Raw genomic sequence first — 22,857 nt, 5'->3', positions numbered from 1 at the left:
GAATTATGATGGAGTGAAATTGATGGATATTAGTTACATATACTTAACTAAAACTACAGATGAGAAATATCACGATTGCGCATGTTGATTAAGCTCAATAAATGACAGTAGTTCAGATGGATGTTTTATTGAGTGGTCTTAACTCCTCAAGACTAAAGTGGCAGTCACGGTTCACAACTGGTAGCCCGGGACAAAATGAGGAATGAGTAGTATATATATATATAATGCATCGTAGGTGATAACAAGAATTTGTTGCAGAATACTCTGTAATGGATTTTTACATTTTGTTCAACTACCTTTCGTACTGCTTCTACTCATTTTGTCCCGGGTTTTATATATATATATATATATATATATATATATATATGTATATATATATATATATATATATATATATATATATATATATATATATATATATATATATATATATATATATATATATACTGTGCATGTATATATACATATATGTATGTATATATGTATATGGGGAAAGCAATATGTCAATAAGAAACCTCACAATGTCCCCACAAGGATAGAAAAACAAACATATGTGTTTTCACTTGAAAAATGAAGTGCCTTTCTCTCGGTTTTATTTTGAAAGCAAAAACCGGAGGTCATTCAGTGTTATCACGCGCAGCTTGACGTCAGTCTACAACACTTGGTTGTGGAGGTAGAAGGAGTCGAATCTCCCCAGTCACCCGCCGGCGCCTCCTCCACGGCCGAGGAAAAGACTTCAGCGCGGACTCCAGTTCTGGAACTGGGTAGGTAAGAAGCACACACTCGGCTCTCTCTTGCAACTGAGTGCGAAAGCCCTGCACACATGATGCTGTGCGGATGTTCTTTTTTACTTCATTAATTCCAGCACTGATAGATAGATAAGGATATAGGATATATAAAAGTCACATTTACTAGTTTGATGGGTTGACTTGTATAGTTCAACTGAAACTTAGAATTTGTGTCAGTGAGTTCGATTCTGGTTAAAGTGATGACAGATTAATCTGACGACTAGACAGTGTTTTCTCTGTGTGTGTGTGTGCGCGCGCGCGCGCGCGTGTAGGCCAGTGATGTGGCCGACAGCTGACATCAGGTTCACATGTGAAGGGATAGACTACTCTCCGATCCACCAGTTGGGGGAGCAACTCGCTGCATATTTCAGCAGGGTAGAGCGACTTGTAGCGCTACTGTCTTTGTGTCCTGCATTACTATCCGTAATTCATCTAGTTTAGCAATTGTGTGATAAATTAATTAATCTCACGATACAGAAATGTGGCTCATACACAAAACCTTTCAGATTACTTTACAAAAGCATGTTTATAATGCCATTACCTTTATAAGGTCAGTATGAACCAGCGATACAGTGTTGTCACTCGTATCTAGTGTCTAGTTGCAACATAACTTGCATTGTTTTGTTGATTTAAAATTCTGTTTTCATCAAACATAAAAGTAAGGTCCACAGCCACTATGTCAATACAGACAAAACCATTACAAGTAAAGAAAAAAATCCCAGTTCAATGGACCCCTGAAGCAACAGTATTGATTATATTACTTTTGTGTGTATTGTGGTTTCCAGAGATAAATCAGGACAAAATTGGAATGGACCTGCTTGAGTATCCAAAAAAAATCAGCATCTGCAATGAGTGCAGCCCAGCTACTGTTCACGTCTGATATATTAACAGTGTTCAACCATCTCTTTTGTTTTGAAATAACTCTCAAGAGCTTGGTTGCCTGGGAAACTATTAAATGTGTCTTTGCTTCTTCAATATGAAGTTATTACTCTCTGTCGTCTTCTGAATATACATATATGGTCCAGGATCATTATATTGTGGTTTCACAAAAAAAATATTTGATGACAATGTCTTGCACAATGGTGCAACTGCTGATAGACTGAGTTCAAGCTGAGTCAGCGTTCCCTCTCTCTCACTAAATATTGTTGAGACTCAAGGGGCACATTTTCAGAGATGGGGGAACACATTGTAGGTTACACAGCCTGTTTATGTTCCCACTTTTCATCTGCTCTCTGTTTATTTGGGGAAATTGAGAAAGGAATGCCCGCCTTTCTTTTCTCTGTCTACACCAAACTGAGTGGATGAGCGTTAAATCTGACATATATCCCAGTGAATGTGTTCTAATGTTTTTCTCACCTGTTTGGGGCTTCACTTCAAATCCACACTTCTGTTTCAAAGGCCCTTTTGAAGGAGTAATTGCTGAAGCAGCCCGAATGACTGCATCAGACTTGTGACATTCTTGTTGGCCATTTGATCCTCCTTGTGAAATGATAAACTCAAGATCAAGCTTATTCTTTCATCAAAGTGAAGACATTATGCACATGCTTATCTATGCTTGTATATTAAAGAGAAGTAACAGGGAACTACTAGACGTGGAGTTAAACTGATGGACACTTAGCATCTGCTTGCTTCACACAGACTTTATTTGAGTCGGTCATATGGCTTTGATTAGTGTGCTGACTTTTAGATCACTCCAATCGCCTTGGCAACAGTCACAAGGACAGCATAGTTAGAACCTTTTCTTTTCAGGAAAATCTATATATCTAGTGTCATATGAACAGCTTGAAAAAAATGTGTCAAAAGTCCTCTGGCAAAATTGGCTCCGTCTTGAATCCACATTCAGTTATCCTCAGCCGTCCAACTTTTGTTACTACAACCTTTTTCATTTTCTCTCTGGACTTAACACTTTTTGCAATTCAGATTAGTAGTTGTTTGCCTTGTGAACAGATTGGTTGGTGTTTTCTTTTGACATGCATTTCATATTTGGCAGCGATTGAGCTGAGGTGAGGTGACTCCATCACCTCCACAAGACATGGCAGCTTTCATTTAGCTGTGTTTCTGCGTAGTTAATACTAGACCAGTAATTTCACAGTAGAGCCATGTTGAGGGGATCTTTTGAAGGCCACCCACAAATCTTGCTAAGCAACCTCACTTTGGAATAACCCAGAGACTGCATGTGGGTGGGTGGAGTGGATTTTCCTTTTCTTGTTTTCTTGTTTAAAATAAAGAAGATGTAATGATAAGCACTTGATATCGAGCTGCAAATTTAATAACCCCACAATAAATTGAGAGTGGGTGCAGGAGTAATGAAAATGGAGGGAACTTTGGCTTTTGCAGGAAATGACTGAGAGAAAGCCTGAGGGAGGGGAAGAGAGAAAGACATTCAGTTGTTCCATGTATGAGGGAAGCAGCAACAGTACAAAGACCCCTCAGTGTTTCTGAAGCTTGTTAATGTACTTACCCAAATGCTTTTGAAGCCAAATTCACATCCGAACTCAGCCATACCGCCATATACTGCGCACGGCATTAACACTCAAGAATGGCCCTCTCATCTGCATTGTTCAGCATGCTCTCAGCTGTGTGTCTCTGTCTCTCTCATTCCTCATGGGCATGTGTTGTTTTGCCCTTCTCTTTTCTGGAGGCAACTTGTTTGCCCCTTGCTCTCGTCACCAAGAGGTTTCCCATCTGCTTCCGATTACCTTTGGCTGCAGTTGGTTTGCCGCCAGCCATCTGGGCCAATGTGGCGTCTCAGTTGCTCGTCTCTCCCCAGACATTTCCGATGGGAGGGAAGAAGTGAACTGAGTGGATACAGCGACCAGAGAAATTGGGTGGGCAGACTTTCCTGGGAGTGAAGCAACGTTCAGGTTTTAGCTGACACTGCAATCTAGAGCCAGGAAACAGAGAGAAGAAAGTCAAAGCAAGGAGGGCAACCATGAAAATGTCATCCTGCCTCTACTGTGTTTTGGTAATGGGAAGCCTGGATCTGCGTTTTCCATTATTGTAGTAAGGCAGTCTGTGTTCAGGTCTCTTCAGTGGATCAAACTGCTGGCAGTGATATTTGTTTATTCACTCTCCACTCCTGATCCAAAAACTCACCACATTACCTGCTTACAGCTTAACAGTGTTTGTAATAGACCATCAGTTGGTGGTGCCATTGCTTCCAAATTGAGACTTAGGAAAGCCAGGGCAAAACACCTAGCCCAATGATGCCATCTGTCTGCTTAATGTTTTCATGCACATATTAGCCATCAATGGGAGGAGATTTGGGAAACACAAAGATGTATTTTGCAGTTGTACTATTTGAATTGAACGGGTCCCATACTGATCAACGTGTTCCTCCTTGCGAGCTTCTCTCATTCTGTCCCAATGCACTGCATACGTGTGTGCTTAGGGAAAATTGCTGGGATGGAATCTTCTGTGGAAAGAGCGCTCAAGTATAGAATTTTTGTAGTCAAGGAGTGACTTCTTCACTAAATGATTACATGAAAAATGACTGAAAATGCTTGAACTGGGCATTCACATCTCAACCACCATAATATTTCTGCATCTCAGCCACAAGTGCCTGCTCATAGAAGGTTTTCAGCACAGGTCTCTGCTCTTCTCTGAAGCCAGACCACATGAACTGACTGGTGTTTCTAGCTAGGATCCTTTAAGAGTTACATGATGGATGTTAAATATCGCTGTTGAATTATTAGATTTATTTTGCATATTGTTTTGATTATGTTATTGTTGCAAGATTGCAAAATCTTAAATCATTGAATAATTGTTTGAGGACTGGCGATGACGGTATATTTCAAAATAATGGTGATGAGCATTATCATTCAGCCCTCATTAGATAGTGCTCTATATGTGTTGTGTCACCTGCATTTCCCTTTGCAGTATTATTCTAGCTTCTCTTCACACTTTGTTAGAGTCAAGAAATCAGTTGGTTGGTAAGTCATAGTCATTGTCCCACTGTCTCTTCCTATATTTGGCCAGATGTATATACATGCTTCATATAGATGGTCTGTGAGGATGTGAGCCAATTAGTGACCTGTACAGTCAGGCAGCCTGCCAGCTATTCATTCAGCCATTCAGCCATTCAGCCAACCACAGCAGTCGGCCAGCACAGCGGTGATGGCAACCTGCTGTTACTCTCAAATTGGCTCATTTTACCCCCAGAGCCTCTGACATAATACCCACTTCAAACCCTGTTTGGGCATTAAGCACTACTTTTTACAAGATCAATGGCTTCCTTTGTGTTTGAACTCTTTCCGGTGGGCAGGCAGCTTAAAGAGAGGCCTCAGGGGCCCCAGGTTGGGACCTGCTGTTGTCTTTGGTCATCAGAGTGAAAGACAAAGCCAAGATTGATTAGCTGAAACAACAATGCAGAACAGGTCAGTGCTTAGCTGGATGCTGAGAATGGATTGAGTGGACTACTTACTTCATGGGTCAATGGGATCTCGTGCTCGTTTTCACTCTCTGTCTACTAGTCAACCCCCTCCTATTTCAGATTATGCCTAAATTTGTCTTTTCCCTCCTGACCTTCCCTCCAATCCCTTACCTCATGTAGTTACTGAGCCATTTCTCTTCTGCAGGCTGATCCAAACCACGACTGCTGAGCCCCTTGACATATCCTCGCAGCGATATTCTTTGTGTATGAGGACTTCTACAGGATTCTTGACCACTTGACGTCGGAGACACACTGGAGGCTGTGATGTCGTTCTGAAACTTTCGGAAGCTCTAAAACCATGGCCGTCCGAAGAGCAAAGCTGTCGCACTCCTAGGCGAGGGGGATCCTAGAGGGCAGGAGACATGTTGGGACAGACGCCTTGGGACCACTGCACTGAATTCTTTTACTATAGCTGCTACTGTAGTAACCATGGAAACATTTTGGAGGACCAGTTTGGTTTGCACAGTCACTGTTCTCATGGTTGTCACAGTGATCGCAGGAGGTCACAGGGATGAGCATGCTCAGTCACAAGGTAAGAGAAACAACGCAAACCTTCAGCCTTTATTCATCTAGTTACCCAGCGCCACATTTTAATGAATGCAGTGGTAACTTGACTGAGATTACAATCCGTCTCTCTTCTGTTTGAGAGCGAAAATCCAGTCAAACCCACTGGTCAAGGTTCCACTGTACAGAACACAGTACATTGTCCTATTTTCTCATCTAAATAATTGAGGTTGTTGACTCCTGTCATTATTATATGTTGCTAAATAAGGGATGGGCGGTAGCACATTTTCAAGCAATTGTCCCACACTGTGAGAACGTCAGGATTCCGGCACTTTAACTTTCAAAGATCACTTGTTCTTGCTATAGCCACTTGTTGCACACTACAATCTACTTCTGGTCGTGCTTTCTTGTCTCTCTTGCTCTTTCTGCCTTTGCAGTACAATGCTGAAGAGCTACCTGTGCTACCTGCTGGAGCTGATCTGACTTAAAACAAGGAATATGTGGCTTCTATACCAACCACATATTTTTCTTAATTTCCCCACCTGATCAGTATGCTCTGTGTAGCTTCTGCAGCAGCAGCACTAGACCAACTATGAGTGAATACAACAAACCAAAGTATGTGTGCAGGTGAACCTACAATGGAAGTACACAGGGAATTTTCAGTCCTCCTTGTATTGTGTAAAACTAAGCTAAGCCCATTTAATATTGAAAATAAAAAATGTTGCAAGAACACCCTAGAAGTCCAAAAGAACTGTGCAACAAAATACCAAACATTTTTTTGTCAAAGTTTCATGAATCATATTTTACTCTGAAACATCAGTACCACATGACCAGGGACAGAAATCCATCTGAGGAGTCTCACTCAACACTCAAAATGTCCAAATGTAATATTTTCTCCCTTAAATCTAAAATTGAAATACTTAATTCACAGTGACAGGCATTTTTTTTTTCTAATTATTTGTAGTTTTGCTCTGGATTTGAGTTGTCAAACACTGCAATGTCTATTTGTTAGATTTGTTTTTTGCTATCTCATGGGGTACTGGTATTGCCCATTTGGAGTGCATATCTGCCACTCTGAAACTGGGAGGTGTTCCCATAGTATGGAGAAATGTCTGCACTTGCTGCATAGTCACCCACTGGGTTTATGTGCCTGGGAAAACTCCCAAAGGAAGCCTTTTGGGGCATCTAGACCGACACTAAACAGGATGTACAAAACAAATAACTGTTGAAATCCCAAAAGCATGAACAAATCAAATCACTGCTGCTTTTCAAAAGTGCCTTGTAGAAATAATTACCTCTTAGACTTAAACTCAATTGAAACGGTTGAACCAATTCAGAGGATTACTGTGCAGGACAGGACCTTTACAATGACTCCGGCCATTGGCGCTAGTTAAGGAGGGAATGGAGGGGGGAACGTGTTTGATTTATTTCACTTAAAACATGGAAGAAGTTTGTGTCGCAGATGCTTTTATACTCGTCTTATCTAAAGTAAAATCCAGCTATAATCATCGTTGCCCCACTTTTGCTAATGGTTTTTACTCCCCACCCCCACCTCTCTAAACAAAGTGACAGTCTTGAGTCCAACTGTCCTGTGTACCATTTCTCACTTAAATGTGAATAGATAAAGTCAACACTGACTTTTGTTGAGCCAGCAATGATGCATCAGCAACAGGGCGCATCACTGACTCTCTACAAAGAATTTGCAAGATGGATTATTTGCATGAATTTTGGGCACAGGTCTTGTGGACTGATCAGTTGTTCAGCATACAAATTATGTTGTATGGGACAATCATCACCATAAAATTCTTTACAGTACCTGCACATCATGTGGTTAAAGAGAATTATCACTTTACTGTTCATTCACAGTATCAGCTTCTAAAACAAGGCTTTGGGCTATGCAAGTTGTCTGGTGACTTTGAGCTATTGTACCAAGACCACTTTGAGACCACTTTGCAACCAGTCCATAGAAGCAAAAAAAGATGGAATTCTGTAACAGCATTAAAACACAAATCTGTGGATGCAAATCCAATGAAATTTATGTGGGAATTTAACTTCTTCCAAAGTGGAGAATAACAGCTGATAGTTTGGCAAAGGGTGTATTGGGTACATTCATGTACTGTCACATCATGCTGGACAAATTAGTGGTTTTATGGACCACATTGGTGAGGGTAAAATGTTAGAACAAGATAGTTGTCTCACAGAATCACATTAAAATTGGGGAGTTGACCACCTTCAGACAGCACTGGGGAGGTCTTCAGACATACTTTTTGGGTTGTAATGCATAGTATATTTTCTTCATGCTCCACAAAATACCTATTGCTCAGAGGTGGCGTTGGCATGAGGCTGGCATGAAGGGAGGAACGCTTTCCCATCCATTTTTTCCTTCCACTGCTAAGTGAAACCAGTGAGATGCTCTCACTGTGGGGGATGGGTGTTTTCCAAAGACAGTGTGTTATACTCCAGGGAGATTGAAGTCTTGCACTTTAACAGCTGATGACAACCCTTTCTATGCATTTTGTGTTGCAAGTTGGGAGTTTTTAGAAAATGTTAAAAAACCTCCTGTGTTGGCCAGTTTGGACTTTGAAAAGTACGCTTTTTGAAAGGTTGACTTGCTGTTATTCAGAATGGGATACTACTCAACCTTCAAATTTCTATGTTACAGGTTATACTCGGCACTTCTTAAAGCTTGATGACAACTTGATGTAACCACAACTGGAAAGGTGTCAGCAATATTGCCGGGTTCAAGCCAATTCCTACACGTGTAGCGTATTGGTTGCTACAGGTCACAAATAAGCTTTGATCACCACAGTTCCTTTGCCTGATTGTGTTTATCCTATTCTAATCTTGGTCCCTATGTGGCATGAGTCATCTTCCCTAGTTAGGTCTTTCAGAAAAACTTTGATTGCATCGCCCAGAGAGGATAAAAATAACTACTTCATAAAACATAAAACACACCTTCATTGTCAGCCGGAGTTTGTCATGTGTTTAGTTTTGATGGCCATACCACCATCGTAGTTTTTGTTGTGGTCTGTGGAACAGGATTCATGTGTGGTGGGAAACATTGCTGAGGATTTATAGATGCTAAAAGTGTGGATTTTGTGGAAGTATGTGGCTCTCTTGTGGTTTGAGTGTCCTCACGAGGCGGGGAATGCCATATTAAACATGTTGTTTCATCTTTTGGAGACGGATTTACCAGAAACAGAAATTTAGTGGGAGCAGCTGACGGTAACTGTATCTCTTAATCATAAAATTTGGATGCCTCACAGTTGCACGTTTCTTGATGCAATGGGGACTGACTTTTATTTGGTTACAGGGAATGTTGATAATGAGACAAGGAACAGATGATTACATTTGAATTATGATGGTTAATAAATTTTAATTAATCATCTGCATCCTCTAGACTTCCCACAATTAAATTTCCTAGGGGGCCGTATTATATAGTGGGACTGTCAACAGGGGCCGTCGAGCCGAATGACAAAAGAAATTAAAAGGAAGAGGCAAAATATAGAAAGAAATGTACATTAACCATAACAAAAAGAAAATACCTAAAGAAATAAATGAGAAAACTGCAAATCCAGATTTCTAAAGATGTCATCACAAGTTCTAAAATGGGCGATATGATTATATAGTACTTAATTTTAAACACAATTTATTTTACAAAATATGTAAAGATGATCTATTTTAGTAGTAAATATCAGTGCAAGGAGTTTTGTGAAAAAGCACGAAAATATGATGTTAATGAACAATCTTATTTTTCTCATTTATTTTCAGTACATTTTCACAAAAATGTCAATTCAAGCAATTTCTTTTCAGACTAATGTGATGTAATTCAAAACTAATTCATTCGCTAGTTATATTTGAAATGTAAATAGTAATGGCCAATAATTCACAACATTGAAATGAAAAACATTCATAATTTTATAGATTCACTCTTCATTAGGGTCACATAAATGGTCTGTGATACTACTGTCTTGTCCACACTGTTTTGAGCCCTTGACATGAGAGTCTTACTTCCTACGGGCTTGTGGGAGACAATTCTGTGGCCACCCGCTGTCCCAATGGGCCAGTCAAATTTGATTTGATAACCGGTAATTATGTATTAATTAATTAGTTAATATTTAAAATTCTGATTCCCTAGTTTCCTTGTCATTGTCTGCATATTTATATTCATGTTTTCAAATTGTTCTGGTTTCTTATGCTTTAATTGGTGAATGTTTCACATTTCCTGGTGCAACTTTGAGAACCAGCCAAAGTCCAATTTTTCACAGGATTTGGACATTGGATGACAAATTAAGTACAGTGGTACCTCGGTTTTCGAACATCTCGGACTTCGAACAAATCGGAGTTCGAACAAAAATGTTGAGATTTTCTTACTTTGAATTTCGAACAAAAATCCAGATCTCGAACGCCCCCGAAAAAAGCCGGAAAAACCATAACGTGTGTGGACCGATCAGCTGACCCACGACGCGCTTTGTTATTGTGTATAACGTAGCCTCTGTGTATGCAGACGTGTCCCGTAAGCTACATTTACTGGCTTTCTTCATATCGCTCTGAGGCTAGAGCGCGCACTCCAGGGTTTGATGTCCTGTTGTCGGCTGGAGCTGGGACAGGGATGAGGCGAGTCTCGGACAGAGCGTGACTTGGTTTATGACTTTGTCACAGCCAAACTGCACAGAAGCGCACATTCAGAGCTGGACACGCACCGGGCACCTCTTCACTTCTGGAGAGACGTCACTCACTCAGCAACCCCTCCCACATGCAGCGGCCACACACATAGAGGAACAGTGCACCTGCAGCAGACACTCTACATTCACTCCTACAAAAGCCTATTTTAAGGCTTGGTACGCAGTATTTCTTATTATTAATTGTAACAGGAAAAATCGATTCAGATTTCGAACAAATCGCTTCTCGAATGGCCGTCTGGAACGGATTGTGGCCGAGAACCGAGGTACCACTGTACGTGCTTTTGCACAACATGCCCATGTTTAGTCTTCTTGATCTAAAAACATGACAGTCACAAAGCATGAAATACTGGATGGTGCACAACCAAACCAAGACCTCATCAATATGGCATGACATGCGATTGGTTGACCTTTGTACCTTGTTGCCCTTTTAGCTGCCTTCTTATCCAGTCTGGCCCACTATGAGATTGCCATTCCAGTGCGCATTGGACCTGATGGTGAAAAGGTAGAGGCAGAAACACCACAACGCCATAGAAGACGAAGAAGAAGCACCGAAGAAAAGCATCCAGATCCTGTATGGAACTAGTTTCATTGGGTTTTGTTCATTATACCTCCAAAACTGAACTGTAACTTTGTAATTTCCCAGGTCTTTTACCAGCTCTCTACACCTGCTAACAACTTTCTACTGAACCTGACACTGCAAGGAAGCTTGTTGTCTCGCCAGTTCCGGGTGGAGTACTGGAAAAAGGGCAGACTGGCATGGAGTCACCCTTACTCTCCCCACTGCCATTATGTAGGACATCTCCAAGGTCAGCCACACTCGAGCAAAGTGGCCCTCAGCAACTGCAAGGGATTGGTAAGATTTCCAAACCTAATCCAGCGTTAACACACAGGGTGAGGTCAGCAGCAGCTCCAGCAACAGTAGCTTGCTCAGCAACCGAGGGATCAGATCTGCTTGATTCGGATCAAAGCTTGAAAATTTAACAAAGCTTGAGCAGTGAAGCTGGCCTTTATCTTTAGCCAAGTCGACCAGTGTGGTCCTCAGACACTGAAGTGAAGTGTTCATAATTCCTGGCAAGTGCAGCCTCAAAGACCAGAACTCACAGCAGCTTCTGTTCTTCATATGACGTGCCAGGGATAACCTGCACCCACACGTGCAGTTAAGCAGCAGAAACAGCGTGGTAGAAGAAGAAACCTCGTACCTCATTCATACTGTAAACTCCGGAATCGTCCCAGTATTTTGAACCGGTACTGCTTAACTGCGGCCTCTTTACGCACCCCATTCTAGCTACTTTCTCTGTCAGGTATGGGACAGAATGACTCCCAAACAATATAAAAGTCACAAGTGCATATGCTAATGGTAAAAAAAATGTTGAAAGAAAGATGAGCTGTCATGCCACAGGGGGGCAGAGCTGATGTTCCTTCACACCATGATCAACATTATTATCCGCCAAAAAAATTGTAACTAGAGAAAGAAGTTAGGGAAATAATGACGAATTGCAGAGAAGTGTAGGCAGCAGCACTGATCCTTTTGCCCATGTGGCAATGAGGTGAGTTCCAATGATGAAGTAGAAATCTGCCAAACCCAGAAGAGGCATACCATGACCCATTGCTTACACCTGGGCATGAGTAATCATGACTGAAAATTGAGATACATGAAGAAGTCAAAAAATGGATGGAAAAGGTGGACAAAGATCAGGTGTTGTAGTAAAGTCTGAAGGGCTATCATGAAATGCAATACAAGTCGTATTCTCTGATTACGTTCTATCTGTCATGTTCAAGTGGAGTGCAAAGCAAAACCTTTGTATATTATTGTTACATAGTATCTTCACAATGGTATTTGAATCAATCAAACAGATAGACAGTTTGTGTCAAACAAACACATGGCGTGCTGGATCTTGAGGTACCTGTAGATTTCGAATAATGTGTCATTTTCAGATTTTAAGCTAAATCACTGAACAAAACTGACCAACTTTTAAAAGAACAATACCAACCAAAATTTAAAAGCTTATGTAGTGTTACATCACTGACTTATCACATTGCCTAACACCAGTAGCATCGCTGTGCCAAAATAACGCTCACGTCATAATGTTGTGCTCGAAACTGACTGAAGAGAACTGATGACCTTTGCCAAAGCTCTACTCCTATTCTTATTCTCATGAGTCATCTGTGCACACGACATCAGAGGACTGGCATCTTCTTGTTGTTGCTCCGAGCTGTCGAATCAGAGTTGGTCCCCTTTGAACCACTTGACTGGGTATTCTGAATCGTGGTGCCTTATTGTTGTTTTGTTTGGTGCATTTTTTGCTCGGTGTATCAGTGTATCCTCTCACAGCAAACAGCAGGCCCCACAATAACTGTTGTATACACAGCTGAGGATTAGACGTGTTCACTAAGCGTTATTAAGTCGTACACGTAATTACTGTCGTTCAGACCGGCATGAACACATTCAACAGCAAGCGGGTGATTGAGTCCAGGGAAGCATCACTAACTATATTATTGGATTAGGTGCTCTTGGAACGTTGCCAAACTAAGTCATGGGGAGACGCTGACTCTGACTGGCCGACACATCCAAGCACAATCCAAAGTTTTTTTCTCACTTTCTCTTCTAGACCTCCTGTGTGTCTCAAGTCTTTCTTGTTCCGGACCCCCGAGCTGGCTCTTAATAAGCTTCCATTGTTTGATTTGCTTTGATAATGACCTTTTAATTCAGAGGAAATGATCTCGGTGCCTGGTCATTTCGACTCTGTACAAGACTAAGGAAAGGAAAGGTGTTTTCTGTAATTATTACAATAATGAGATACATTTCCATCCGTTCATTTTGTGTTCCCTAATATGCCAGGGACTTGCAGTATATACCTCATGTTGGTGTGATTTTGGAATCCAAAAGGCAGCATACTTATTTGGTCAGAGGATTTTTTTTTTTACTTTTCCATAATCAAGTGACGCCTCAAATGAAGATTTGAAAAGCAACTTTTGCCATCCACGAAATATTTATGGCAGCCAAAAGATAACCTACTGAATGAATATGGCTGGTAAACAGTGCTGCTGGGCACTTGTTGATGATGTCAGCATTCAGTATTTTGTTTTTGTTTTTGAAACAATTTCAATATTAAATGACACTTCATATTAATGCTGTATGAGCCCAACCCCTAAACTTGCTGATTAAACGACAAAATTGAACCAGTCAGTATGTGAAAGATCAAGTTGTGTTCTTCCTGGATCTCGTGCAGCATCACATTTCACTAGGTTCATCTGTTGTCGATGTAATGTTTTCTGAAAGGAAACTGCATGTGATGTGACATCATCAACACAAAAGCAAGAAAATCCAATGGTTGTAGGAACCCTTTTTTATTATTTATTGTTGATCGTGATTAAGTCATTTTCACCAGAGCTGAGTCAACCTGAGGCCCTCAAATCCGCTACAGCCTCACGCACTCATACAGCGCTGCTATAATACAATTCAGCACCTATTGTGATTCTGTTGTAACTCAGAATACATGTGGAGACAAAGTTCCTCTGGAGAGATCTGCTGACGTCACAGACACAGAAGTGAGCGTAACCTTTATTAAACACAAGATCGCTCGTTATTGGTTAGAGATGGACTCCAATGATGAAGGGAACATAAACACTGCTGCTCCCTCTCTCAGTTTTATGTGTTTGTTGTGTTTGTCTCAGCACCTCCTTAGTTTTAGTGAGGATAATTTTGTCCACTTGAGTCCATGGAACAGTGAGCCTGTGTGGATCAGGCTGAAATGAAGAAGGAACAGGTTTCTTTCACTGACTACACTGTTAATTTCCTCACCTGACCATCATGTAGTCTCTGTGTATTGTAGTCTGAAACCTGCGCTGCAACAAATCTCTCTCTCGTTTGTCTCTCTCCTGTCGCCCCAATTGGCTCAGTGCATGCGCAAATTTTGACCAACCACTAGCGAGTTTAATCAGCTTTCAGACATCAGCCAGCTCCAACAGTTCACTTCAAATAGCAGCTCTTCTGGTTGCTGTTCGTCCCATAGTGTATGTAGAGGTGTCACTTGGCGGACTGTCTTAAGCACCGCTGCACCGGAGTATCTGTGGAAAATGACAGTGAAGGACACACACGGTCGAATGGCGCTGTGAGTGCTTCATTTTATTGCTCTAATGTCACAAGGCTTTATGTCCTGGCGACGAGAAGCCCTGCTGTCCGGAAATTGCGGTAATTTATATTCAATTCACGATTAATTATTGTTGCGCAGTGTACGTATTTTTGTGTGCTGAGATCATATCAGCTGTGCGCAATTGCGCATGTGCGCATCTTAGAGGGAACATTGCTTGGCAGAGGTATGCACTGTCCCAGTGTCTTATTGAATTGATTCAAACTGAGTCTTCAGGTTGTTCAGGTGTTAAAGATTTAACCAAATGTAATGTTGAGCTGCGTTTGTGTCTCTGCAGCAGGGGGTGATTGTTGCTGGAGGCGAAGAATACTTAATTGAGCCCCTCGTGTCACCGGACAACCAGACCAACACGGAGAGGTGGGATAGAGCAGAGGGGCACCCTCATGTGGTTTACAAGAGATCATCTCTTCGCCATCAGTACAAGGGACAATCTTGTGGCGTCATTGGTAAGAACATGAGACATTGCTGTTGCACAAGGACAGTTTAATCTTAGTTGGAGTGTTGAAGTTTTCCCACTCCATCTGTTGGAAGGTTAAATGAAAGCTTTTGCTGATCCTTGTATAATTTACAAAAGTTAAGCAATAAGTACACAGTAAACAACTGAGAACTTCATCTCCAAATTTCTCAGATGAGAAACCGATAAAGGGATGGTCATGGTGGCAACGAACCCTGAAGACGCCTCCTCATCATGTTGGACGTGGCCAACTTCCCCTGAAGCGTTCGGTGAGCTGGGAGCGCTATGTGGAGACACTTGTGGTGGCTGACAAAATGATGGTGGGCTACCATGGCCGGCGGGACATTGAGCAATACATCCTGGCTGTCATGAATATTGTAAGTTTCAGAACACAAAATAATAATGTACTCATAATGTACTCATTCATGTATTGTACTCATTTTTGTTTTCGATATCACAGACTCTCACAGAAACTTTGAGTGGTAGAAGTAAAAAAAAATATGCAGACTTTGAACACACACTCATATCTACACCAAAAGATTGGATGTGACGGTGTTAGATGATTTCACTTGATACTGGACACCATGCCCAACCAAGATGTGCCTTTCTTGTTCAGACGCTAGGCTGTCGCTAAATGATATTGATTTCATTGGTCTGATGTAACAAGGCTCAGTCTCGGCAGCATAAAGCACGTTTGCCCTTGGAAATCCATATTAAAGTGATCTATGACTGTTATTGCTTGACTGGACTGCAGAGCATCATGGGAATTCACTGTAACTGACCTTGCTGTTGAGAGTGATGGCACCCATCAGTCATAACAATGTGCTGGTGCCGTGCAAAGAGCCAGATGCAGTTATCAAAAGAGCCACATCTGGCTCGCGAGCCATAGGTTCAGACCCCTGCTGTCTTGGTTTGTGTTGTCTTTGAACGCTTCTCACATTTGAGTTTGACAAGTTGACTTGCTGTGGCCTGCTGTGCATGGACAAAATGTGGGCAGCACATTATAGAGGAACAGTGATTATTTGATGAAAAAAAATAAAGTCCGTATAAAGGTCACCAGGTGGTTCTGTTCTTTTCATTGCATGTAATGCTACTGTCTGCCATTAGCTAGTTCCTGTCAACGGACATCAGTGTGCACATGGTCAATCACTTAACCAAACATACACACGTTTGGTATGTGGCTAATAAAGGGTTGTTGTGCGACTATTGTGAGGAAGCATGCCTCAGAAACCACCAGAGGGTCAGATTACTGCTACTGACACCTTTAATGACAAGCGTCTGAATTAGGTACTGCTGTGTGTAGCACTTCAAACTTTGGTATTTTTATTACTTTTGCCTGTAACTCTGCAATAATTACCTTTACGGGGAGAAGGTGGGTTTCTCAGCTTGAATGAGACACCTGTCTTGACTGTCGCGTGTATGACGCGACTATCTGCAGACCTTTTTGTGAGTCTTCTACATGGCAACAGACATAATTGATTAAAATCTGACAAATACGTTCTTCCAATACCACGATGCCCATGTGTTCATGTCTGTTTCTTTTCTCATCCTATCACTTTATACTCACACAGATGCTCAATGTCACTGTATTTTCTTTACACCCAGCTACTAGTTTCCTCTAATACATGACCATAGTTGTCAAATTAATACTGTATATTTCATTTACTAAATCCCTTTTTGATACTTGAAATTCAATAGTAAACCGTTAACCTGACCACGAGGAATGGATGACAACGTGTGCTTTAAACTCCCCACTTTTTGTGAATGAAGCGTATTTGATCTTTTCACTGGGAGAAAATCGTCAGTAACTTTGTTCATCCCATGCAATGGCATTTCGCCAACATGTCTTGAAATCAGGGAATTCTTTTTGATTTGATTTTAAAGCCTCGCAAAAGCAGCGCAAGGATGACAGTCTGATGCACACATTGAAATAATCATATTTCCCTTCCATTTGCTAAAGTGAGCACACGTGCAACTGAGTCAGCTGTTTTTAAGACTGGTCTTTTCTTGTTTCTCTGGAGGTCAGGTTGCCAAACTGTTCCAGGATTCTAGCCTCGGGAATGCAGTCAACATCGTGGTGACCCGGCTCATACTCCTCATGGAGGACCAGGCAAGTGTTTTTTGGCGTTTGGAGCCACAGTGTACATCCAGTTTAAATGACTAAACATATGTTCGTCCCATTATAGCAATAAACATCCCCTGTGTAGTAAATGTGCCCCAAAAAAATCTCTGTTGTTGCTTCCGTTGACTATGAGTGTGGGATTCCAATATTTTCTGAAGCCATAGTAAGGCTGTGCCCCTTGGTACCAATTCTTTCCTGTGGAAATCTCCCTGCCGGAAGCCCATTGGTGGTCAAGTGTTTGAATCTGTGTGTGTCACAATCACAAAGATCATGGAGAAAAAAAAACTACTGTCTACACACGGGCCTATAACAAATAGATTGAGATATTGTTTCATCGGCCAATTGTGATCACTGTCTGGATATATCTGCCAGACTTGAGTTTGACCACAAGTGTAGCTAGGCTTTGATAATGGAGCTACTAACACATGCTCCATTTGCAGCATCAAAGCAGTTATTTTTTCACAAGCCGGAATATCGCTGAAGGATCCCATAAACCATCATTACCATGAGGCCACCCTTTACTTACCTACCTTACTGTACCATACCTTTCCTGAAAACTCGCCTTAGCAACACAAGTCAGTCAAACGTTTGAACCATCTGCGTGGCCAGTAACTGACCTTATTAATCAGCTACAAGACAGTGTACAGGACATTTGGTATATCTGACCTCCAATTGAGCTGTCAGATGAATCACGTAGGATTAAACCCTCATTACTCTGTGGCTTTGAGGTTTCCTCTTATTGCAACTGCTATGATTTATATTGGTTGTACAAGTTTAAAAAATGATCCCTATAATTTCCTTGGAAAGTTTGTCATCTGACGGAGTGGAGAAGTAAATGTTAGATCATTAACAACAGCCACTATTAGTGGTCTTATTCTTACTCCAGTTGGGGTTGAGGTCAGGACAGGATTGGAAGTATTTGCTGCTAGTAGTTCTGTTTCTGGTTTCCACGTCTGATACAGGCACACTGCCTCTTGAAACCAAAACCAGGCCAGCAGTGGGCCCAGAAATGAGTGGCTGTGGGATGAGACAATTACCTGTTATGTCACTGCACAGATTCCTGGGTTACGAGTTGCAGCCAGCGGTGGCCAGGGGAGCCGTCCTCCCCCTCCTCCTCCTCCTCAACCTCCTCCACCATCTCTCTGCTTACAGCTAGTACAGAGTCACACTCAACCTGCTTCCACGTCAGTGTCAATGGAGCTCATTAATTTTAATCCGAAAAGATTTGGTTTCAGAATGTCTTATATTAAAGCAAATGAAAAACTTGCATCCAGGAAATCTGTGATTGGACCTGAGACCATTGATGAGCTGCAGTTTGCGTCATTCTTGTTTTCCTCCTTGAGTCTTTGCCACAAGTTTTATGCAGTTTCATTTCCATTCGTTTTGTGACACAATACCGAAGTGCAACAGTTGCACTGTACAGTGGTAACTTGGTTTTCAAACGTCCCGAACTTCGAACAAATCAGAGTTCAAACAAAAATGTTGAGATTTTTTTACTTCAAATTTTGAACAAAAATCCAGATCTCGAACGCCCCCGAAAAAAGCCGGAAAAACATAACGTGCACGGACAGATCAGCTGACCCACGACGCGCTTTGTTATTGTGTATAACACAGCCTCTGTATGCAGACATGTCCCGTTAGCTACATTTACTGACTGTTTTTTCTTCATATTGAGGTGTAAAACCTTTCCTGTCTCCACACTGGACCGTGGTAGAGTGTCACAGTGGAGGTGCTCGCTCTCCACACCTCCGAGGCTGGAGCGCTCACTCCAGGGTTTCATGTACTGTTGTCGGCTGGAGCTCAGACAGGGATGAGGCGAGTCTGGGACAGAGCGTTACTTGGTTTATGACTTTGTCACAGCCAAACTGCACAGAAGCGCACATTCAGAGCTGGACACGCACCGGGCACCTCTTCACTTCTGGAGAGACGCCACTCACTCAGCAACCCCTCCCACATGCAGCGGCCACACACATAGACGAACAGCGCACCTGCAGCAGACACTCTACATTCACTCCTACAAAAACCTATTTTAAGGCTTGGAACGCATTATTTCTTTTTCCATTCATTGTAATAGGAAAAGTTGATTCAGATTTCGAACAAATCGCTTCTCAAATGGCCGTCTGGAACGGATTATGGTCGAGAACCGAGGTACCACTGTATTTGTTTTCTGCAAATTGTTGTACGTCACTTCAGGAAAAGTCATTTTGGTTCCACTTTACTTAAAGGTCTTTCATAACACATCACAGAACATTTATAAGGCTTCATAACATCTTCTATAAAGCCTTATGAATGCATTATGATGTCATATGAATGTGCAAATAATACATTGCGTGAAGTGTCACCATCATTTTTGTAGAATAAAGCATTATAAAGATAGATAAACATGTTAATTATTGTTTTTCTGTTCTCTTTCCACTTAAATACCATTATGACCACCGATGGAGTGTTGTGTACATGCCTCTTTAGCCAGCTTCATGTGAGAAGCATGCATGTGTGACCTGATATTAACAGATGTGCACACATGTGCTCATGCAGTACACAAGTTCTGAATGAAAAGGAAAACCTATCAATAGCTGTTCACGTTTCTCAGTCCTTAAAGTCATGTAATACATTGCAATTGTAAGTTGAATGACGTATGCTTATCTTGTCTTGTTTTAGCCAACATTAGAGATCAACCACCATGCAGGGAAGTCTTTAGACAGTTTCTGCAAATGGCAGAAAACCATCCAGCACCGCAGCAGCTATGGGAACGCAATTCCTGACAACGGCATTGCTCACCATGACACCGCTGTGCTCATCACAAGGTCAGAGCCAAGCATTCCTGACTGGAGAGATATGATTGGAAATGAACATGTTGTGTTTTGTGACTCCTTGCATGGGATAGTACTACTAAAATACTGTTGATAACCAGAGCTGGTCTGAGAGTGGCTTTCTTATGCGCCTTGCTAGAAGAGAGACAGCTGGAAGATGTCATAAATGTTTTTGATTTAATATGAGTCTTCATAGATCACGGAGAAGTAGTTCCTTCGTGGTGGGAAAACTTTTGTTTCACCACTGACTTTATCAGCCAGAGGATGGAAGCTGACCAGACAGATGACACCACCGTGACATCACTGTTTTCCTGCGATTGCTTTTCTGCGTCTGTCTGCTCTCAGCCATTGTACTGTCCATGTTTTTTGTTTTGTTTTTCTTGATGATGTACATTGCAAATCCGTGTAAATGAATGGCTTAATATATGGGTTTCAAATGTGGTGTTTCATTAGCAAGTAATTTATAATATTTCTACAGGTATGACATCTGCATCCAAAAGAACAAGCCCTGTGAAACCCTAGGTAATACACATGCATGCCCTCACACATCTTCTTTTGAAATATAAAATAGTGAATTTGTTCATTTCACCGAACAACTTCTGGTTTGTGGTATTAACGGTATGATTATGATGCCCGTCTGTGTGATACAAGTAAAGTACAGTACCTTGCCTGTCCATATGTGTGTGCCCAAGGTCTAGCTCCAGTCGGTGGGATGTGTGAACCAGAACGGAGCTGTAGCATCAATGAAGACATTGGTCTTGGGACAGCTTTCACCATCGCCCACGAAATTGGACACACGTACGTTGCAGGGACCAGGGCGCCACCAGAATGGATGACTCTTTCCAAACAACTGACAGTGTTTGTCGTGACTGGTGCAGGTTTGGGATGAATCATGATGGTATGGGTAATGCCTGTGGGCCACGCACCCAGGAGACCGCCAAGCTGATGGCTGACCACATAACCATGAAGACAAACCCATTCATCTGGTCCACTTGCAGCCGGGATTACATCACCAGCTTTTTAGAGTAAGTCAGCCTCGGCAGATAACTGCTGAACCACAAATAATTGGATAATTAGACATTGGCTAAAAAAGAAAAACACTCCGATGTTTGGATTGCATTTTTTTTGGTCAAAAAACCATGGCAGTCTCAGATGGAGAAGAAATACACTTTGTTGCTCCCTTGACTGCTGCAATATCAGGATAGAAATGGTTTTATTTGAGATTAATGAAGAATTATTAATCTCGCTATATAGGTCATTTCACTATTTAACACTACCTAATTGAAAGCAAAATGTTTCAGTAGTCAGTAATTCTTTGTTGTTTTTGGAGCTACACAACTGTAGGTATTGAAGGGGCTCAGTCTTTAAGGAAACTTAACGCTATCTTTTGGAGGTTTCATTTTATTTGGCCAAATTTGAAGGTTACAGTTATTCTACAATGACTTCCTCAGTATTGCTTTTTAACTTTGTGTGTCAAATAGCTTGGAAACGTCAAGTTACTACACTACGTTTCTACTATTAAAACTCAAATTGCAAATAAACTTAGAACTTAAGAATGTCCAACAATCCTTTTTTAGAAGTGGTCTGTGGCACCATCTTTCTAGACGTCTAAGGGAACTTCTGTTCAAACGACATTTTCAGCTTTGAATTTTTATGGGTTTGCGTGGCTGGTTGCCAGAACTGGTATTCTGACTGTGTTCCATAAACAACTCAGTGAACTAAAGTGGCTCACCCACTGATATTGTTCTGATGTTTCCCGCCATACTTTCACTCCCAAAATACACTCTTACATCAACACTGTATCCAAACTTTTTGTTTGAGTTTTGTGGCGTAGCTTTTATGGAGTAGCTTTGCATCAAAATAAAATCTTAAATGTTTGTATTTTTAAGGTTATATCCAGTTAATAGTTTACAAAATAGCCGCTTCACTCATGGTTTTCCCAAATCTAAAATATCAGCCACCGAAGCATTTATAAAAGCTGAAACCAACCTGTTTGTTGTAAAACAAAACTGACTTCAGCCATCTTGGCAAGATGATCGTTGCTGCATTTCAACATATAAATTTGTGGCAAAACCATATGATGTTGCACAAACTCCCAACTGAGAGGCTGATTTGAGGAGCGCTGTCACTGTTTATATGTGGATTTTTCCTCCCTCAGTTCATATGTTAGTCCTTATTCTTGTCGTGGACACCATTGAGTTCATAGTTTTAATCATTCAAGTGGTGTTTATTTGATTTTGAATTGATTTGATTGATTTTAGACCATGGCATATCATTGCATTCACTGAAGTAAGATGGACTCATAGAAAAGTTCTGTGCATGTCTTTGAAAAAAGCTCCTCGATAGTGGTTTCCCCAAAACCTACAATTCTGCTGGTTATATGAACAGCCGCTAATGTGGCTGCTGTACTGGGAGACTCTTTTCGTCCAGCGTCTTTCAGAAAGGGAAATGCATGTCCCTTCTCCGTCCCAGCCAAAAACACATTTTCTTATTTTCTAGACAACAGTTATCTGTAGCTGCTCCTTGAAGTCCGTCTGTGGCACTGCTTACAGTGCAGGGCACCATGTAACCTATAATCCTTTGAGGGTTACGTGAACAAACTTTGTAATGTCAGTTCTAATCACATAATGAGACCCTTACGCAAAAGGAATGGGTGAAACGTTTATGTAGGCATCAAGTTTGCTGTTTTCAAAACTATGTTACACTGAAAAGGATGAACATTTTTAATTTAACTGAGTCACACAAGTTTTTTTTTCTTTTTTTTTTCATCCATCCATGAACTTCTTTTGACCAAAATACAAACCAGAAACAGTATTTTCTCTCAGTTGAGCTGATCCGTGTTTGTATGACAAGATAAGTTGTTATCTTTATCTCATATATTTGTCTTCTTTTGTGGCGGGAAGCCATGACT

At 41.3% G+C, this 22,857-nt stretch overlaps 1 protein-coding gene across 3 annotated transcripts in view; it reads left to right on the top strand.

Annotated features, from left to right (window-relative positions):
• The first annotated feature begins 667 nt into the window (after positions 1-667).
• adamts10 (ADAM metallopeptidase with thrombospondin type 1 motif, 10) overlaps positions 668-22,857 on the top strand; it is a 40,597-nt gene continuing 18,407 nt past the window's right edge. For 2 of the 3 annotated variants that reach the window (XM_053853979.1, XM_053853977.1), the window contains exons 1-11: positions 669-764; positions 5,366-5,752; positions 10,841-10,980; positions 11,053-11,262; positions 14,838-15,006; positions 15,189-15,391; positions 17,041-17,124; positions 19,795-19,940; positions 20,425-20,468; positions 20,639-20,744; positions 20,825-20,971. In XM_053853979.1, coding sequence (XP_053709954.1) covers positions 5,650-5,752; positions 10,841-10,980; positions 11,053-11,262; positions 14,838-15,006; positions 15,189-15,391; positions 17,041-17,124; positions 19,795-19,940; positions 20,425-20,468; positions 20,639-20,744; positions 20,825-20,971 — 1,352 coding nt within the window. In that variant the 5' untranslated portion in view covers positions 669-764; positions 5,366-5,649. Of the gene's footprint in view, positions 769-5,365; positions 5,753-10,840; positions 10,981-11,052; positions 11,263-14,837; positions 15,007-15,188; positions 15,392-17,040; positions 17,125-19,794; positions 19,941-20,424; positions 20,469-20,638; positions 20,745-20,824; positions 20,972-22,857 lie in introns of all 3 variants that reach the window. The other variant, XM_053853978.1, reaches the window with a different exon arrangement.

Source organism: Synchiropus splendidus, chromosome 1 (assembly GCF_027744825.2).
Source record: "Synchiropus splendidus isolate RoL2022-P1 chromosome 1, RoL_Sspl_1.0, whole genome shotgun sequence".
Taxonomy (NCBI): domain Eukaryota; kingdom Metazoa; phylum Chordata; class Actinopteri; order Syngnathiformes; family Callionymidae; genus Synchiropus; species Synchiropus splendidus.
The sequence above is the reverse complement of the archived record's forward strand: the minus strand, read 5'-3'. Positions and strand labels throughout refer to the sequence as shown.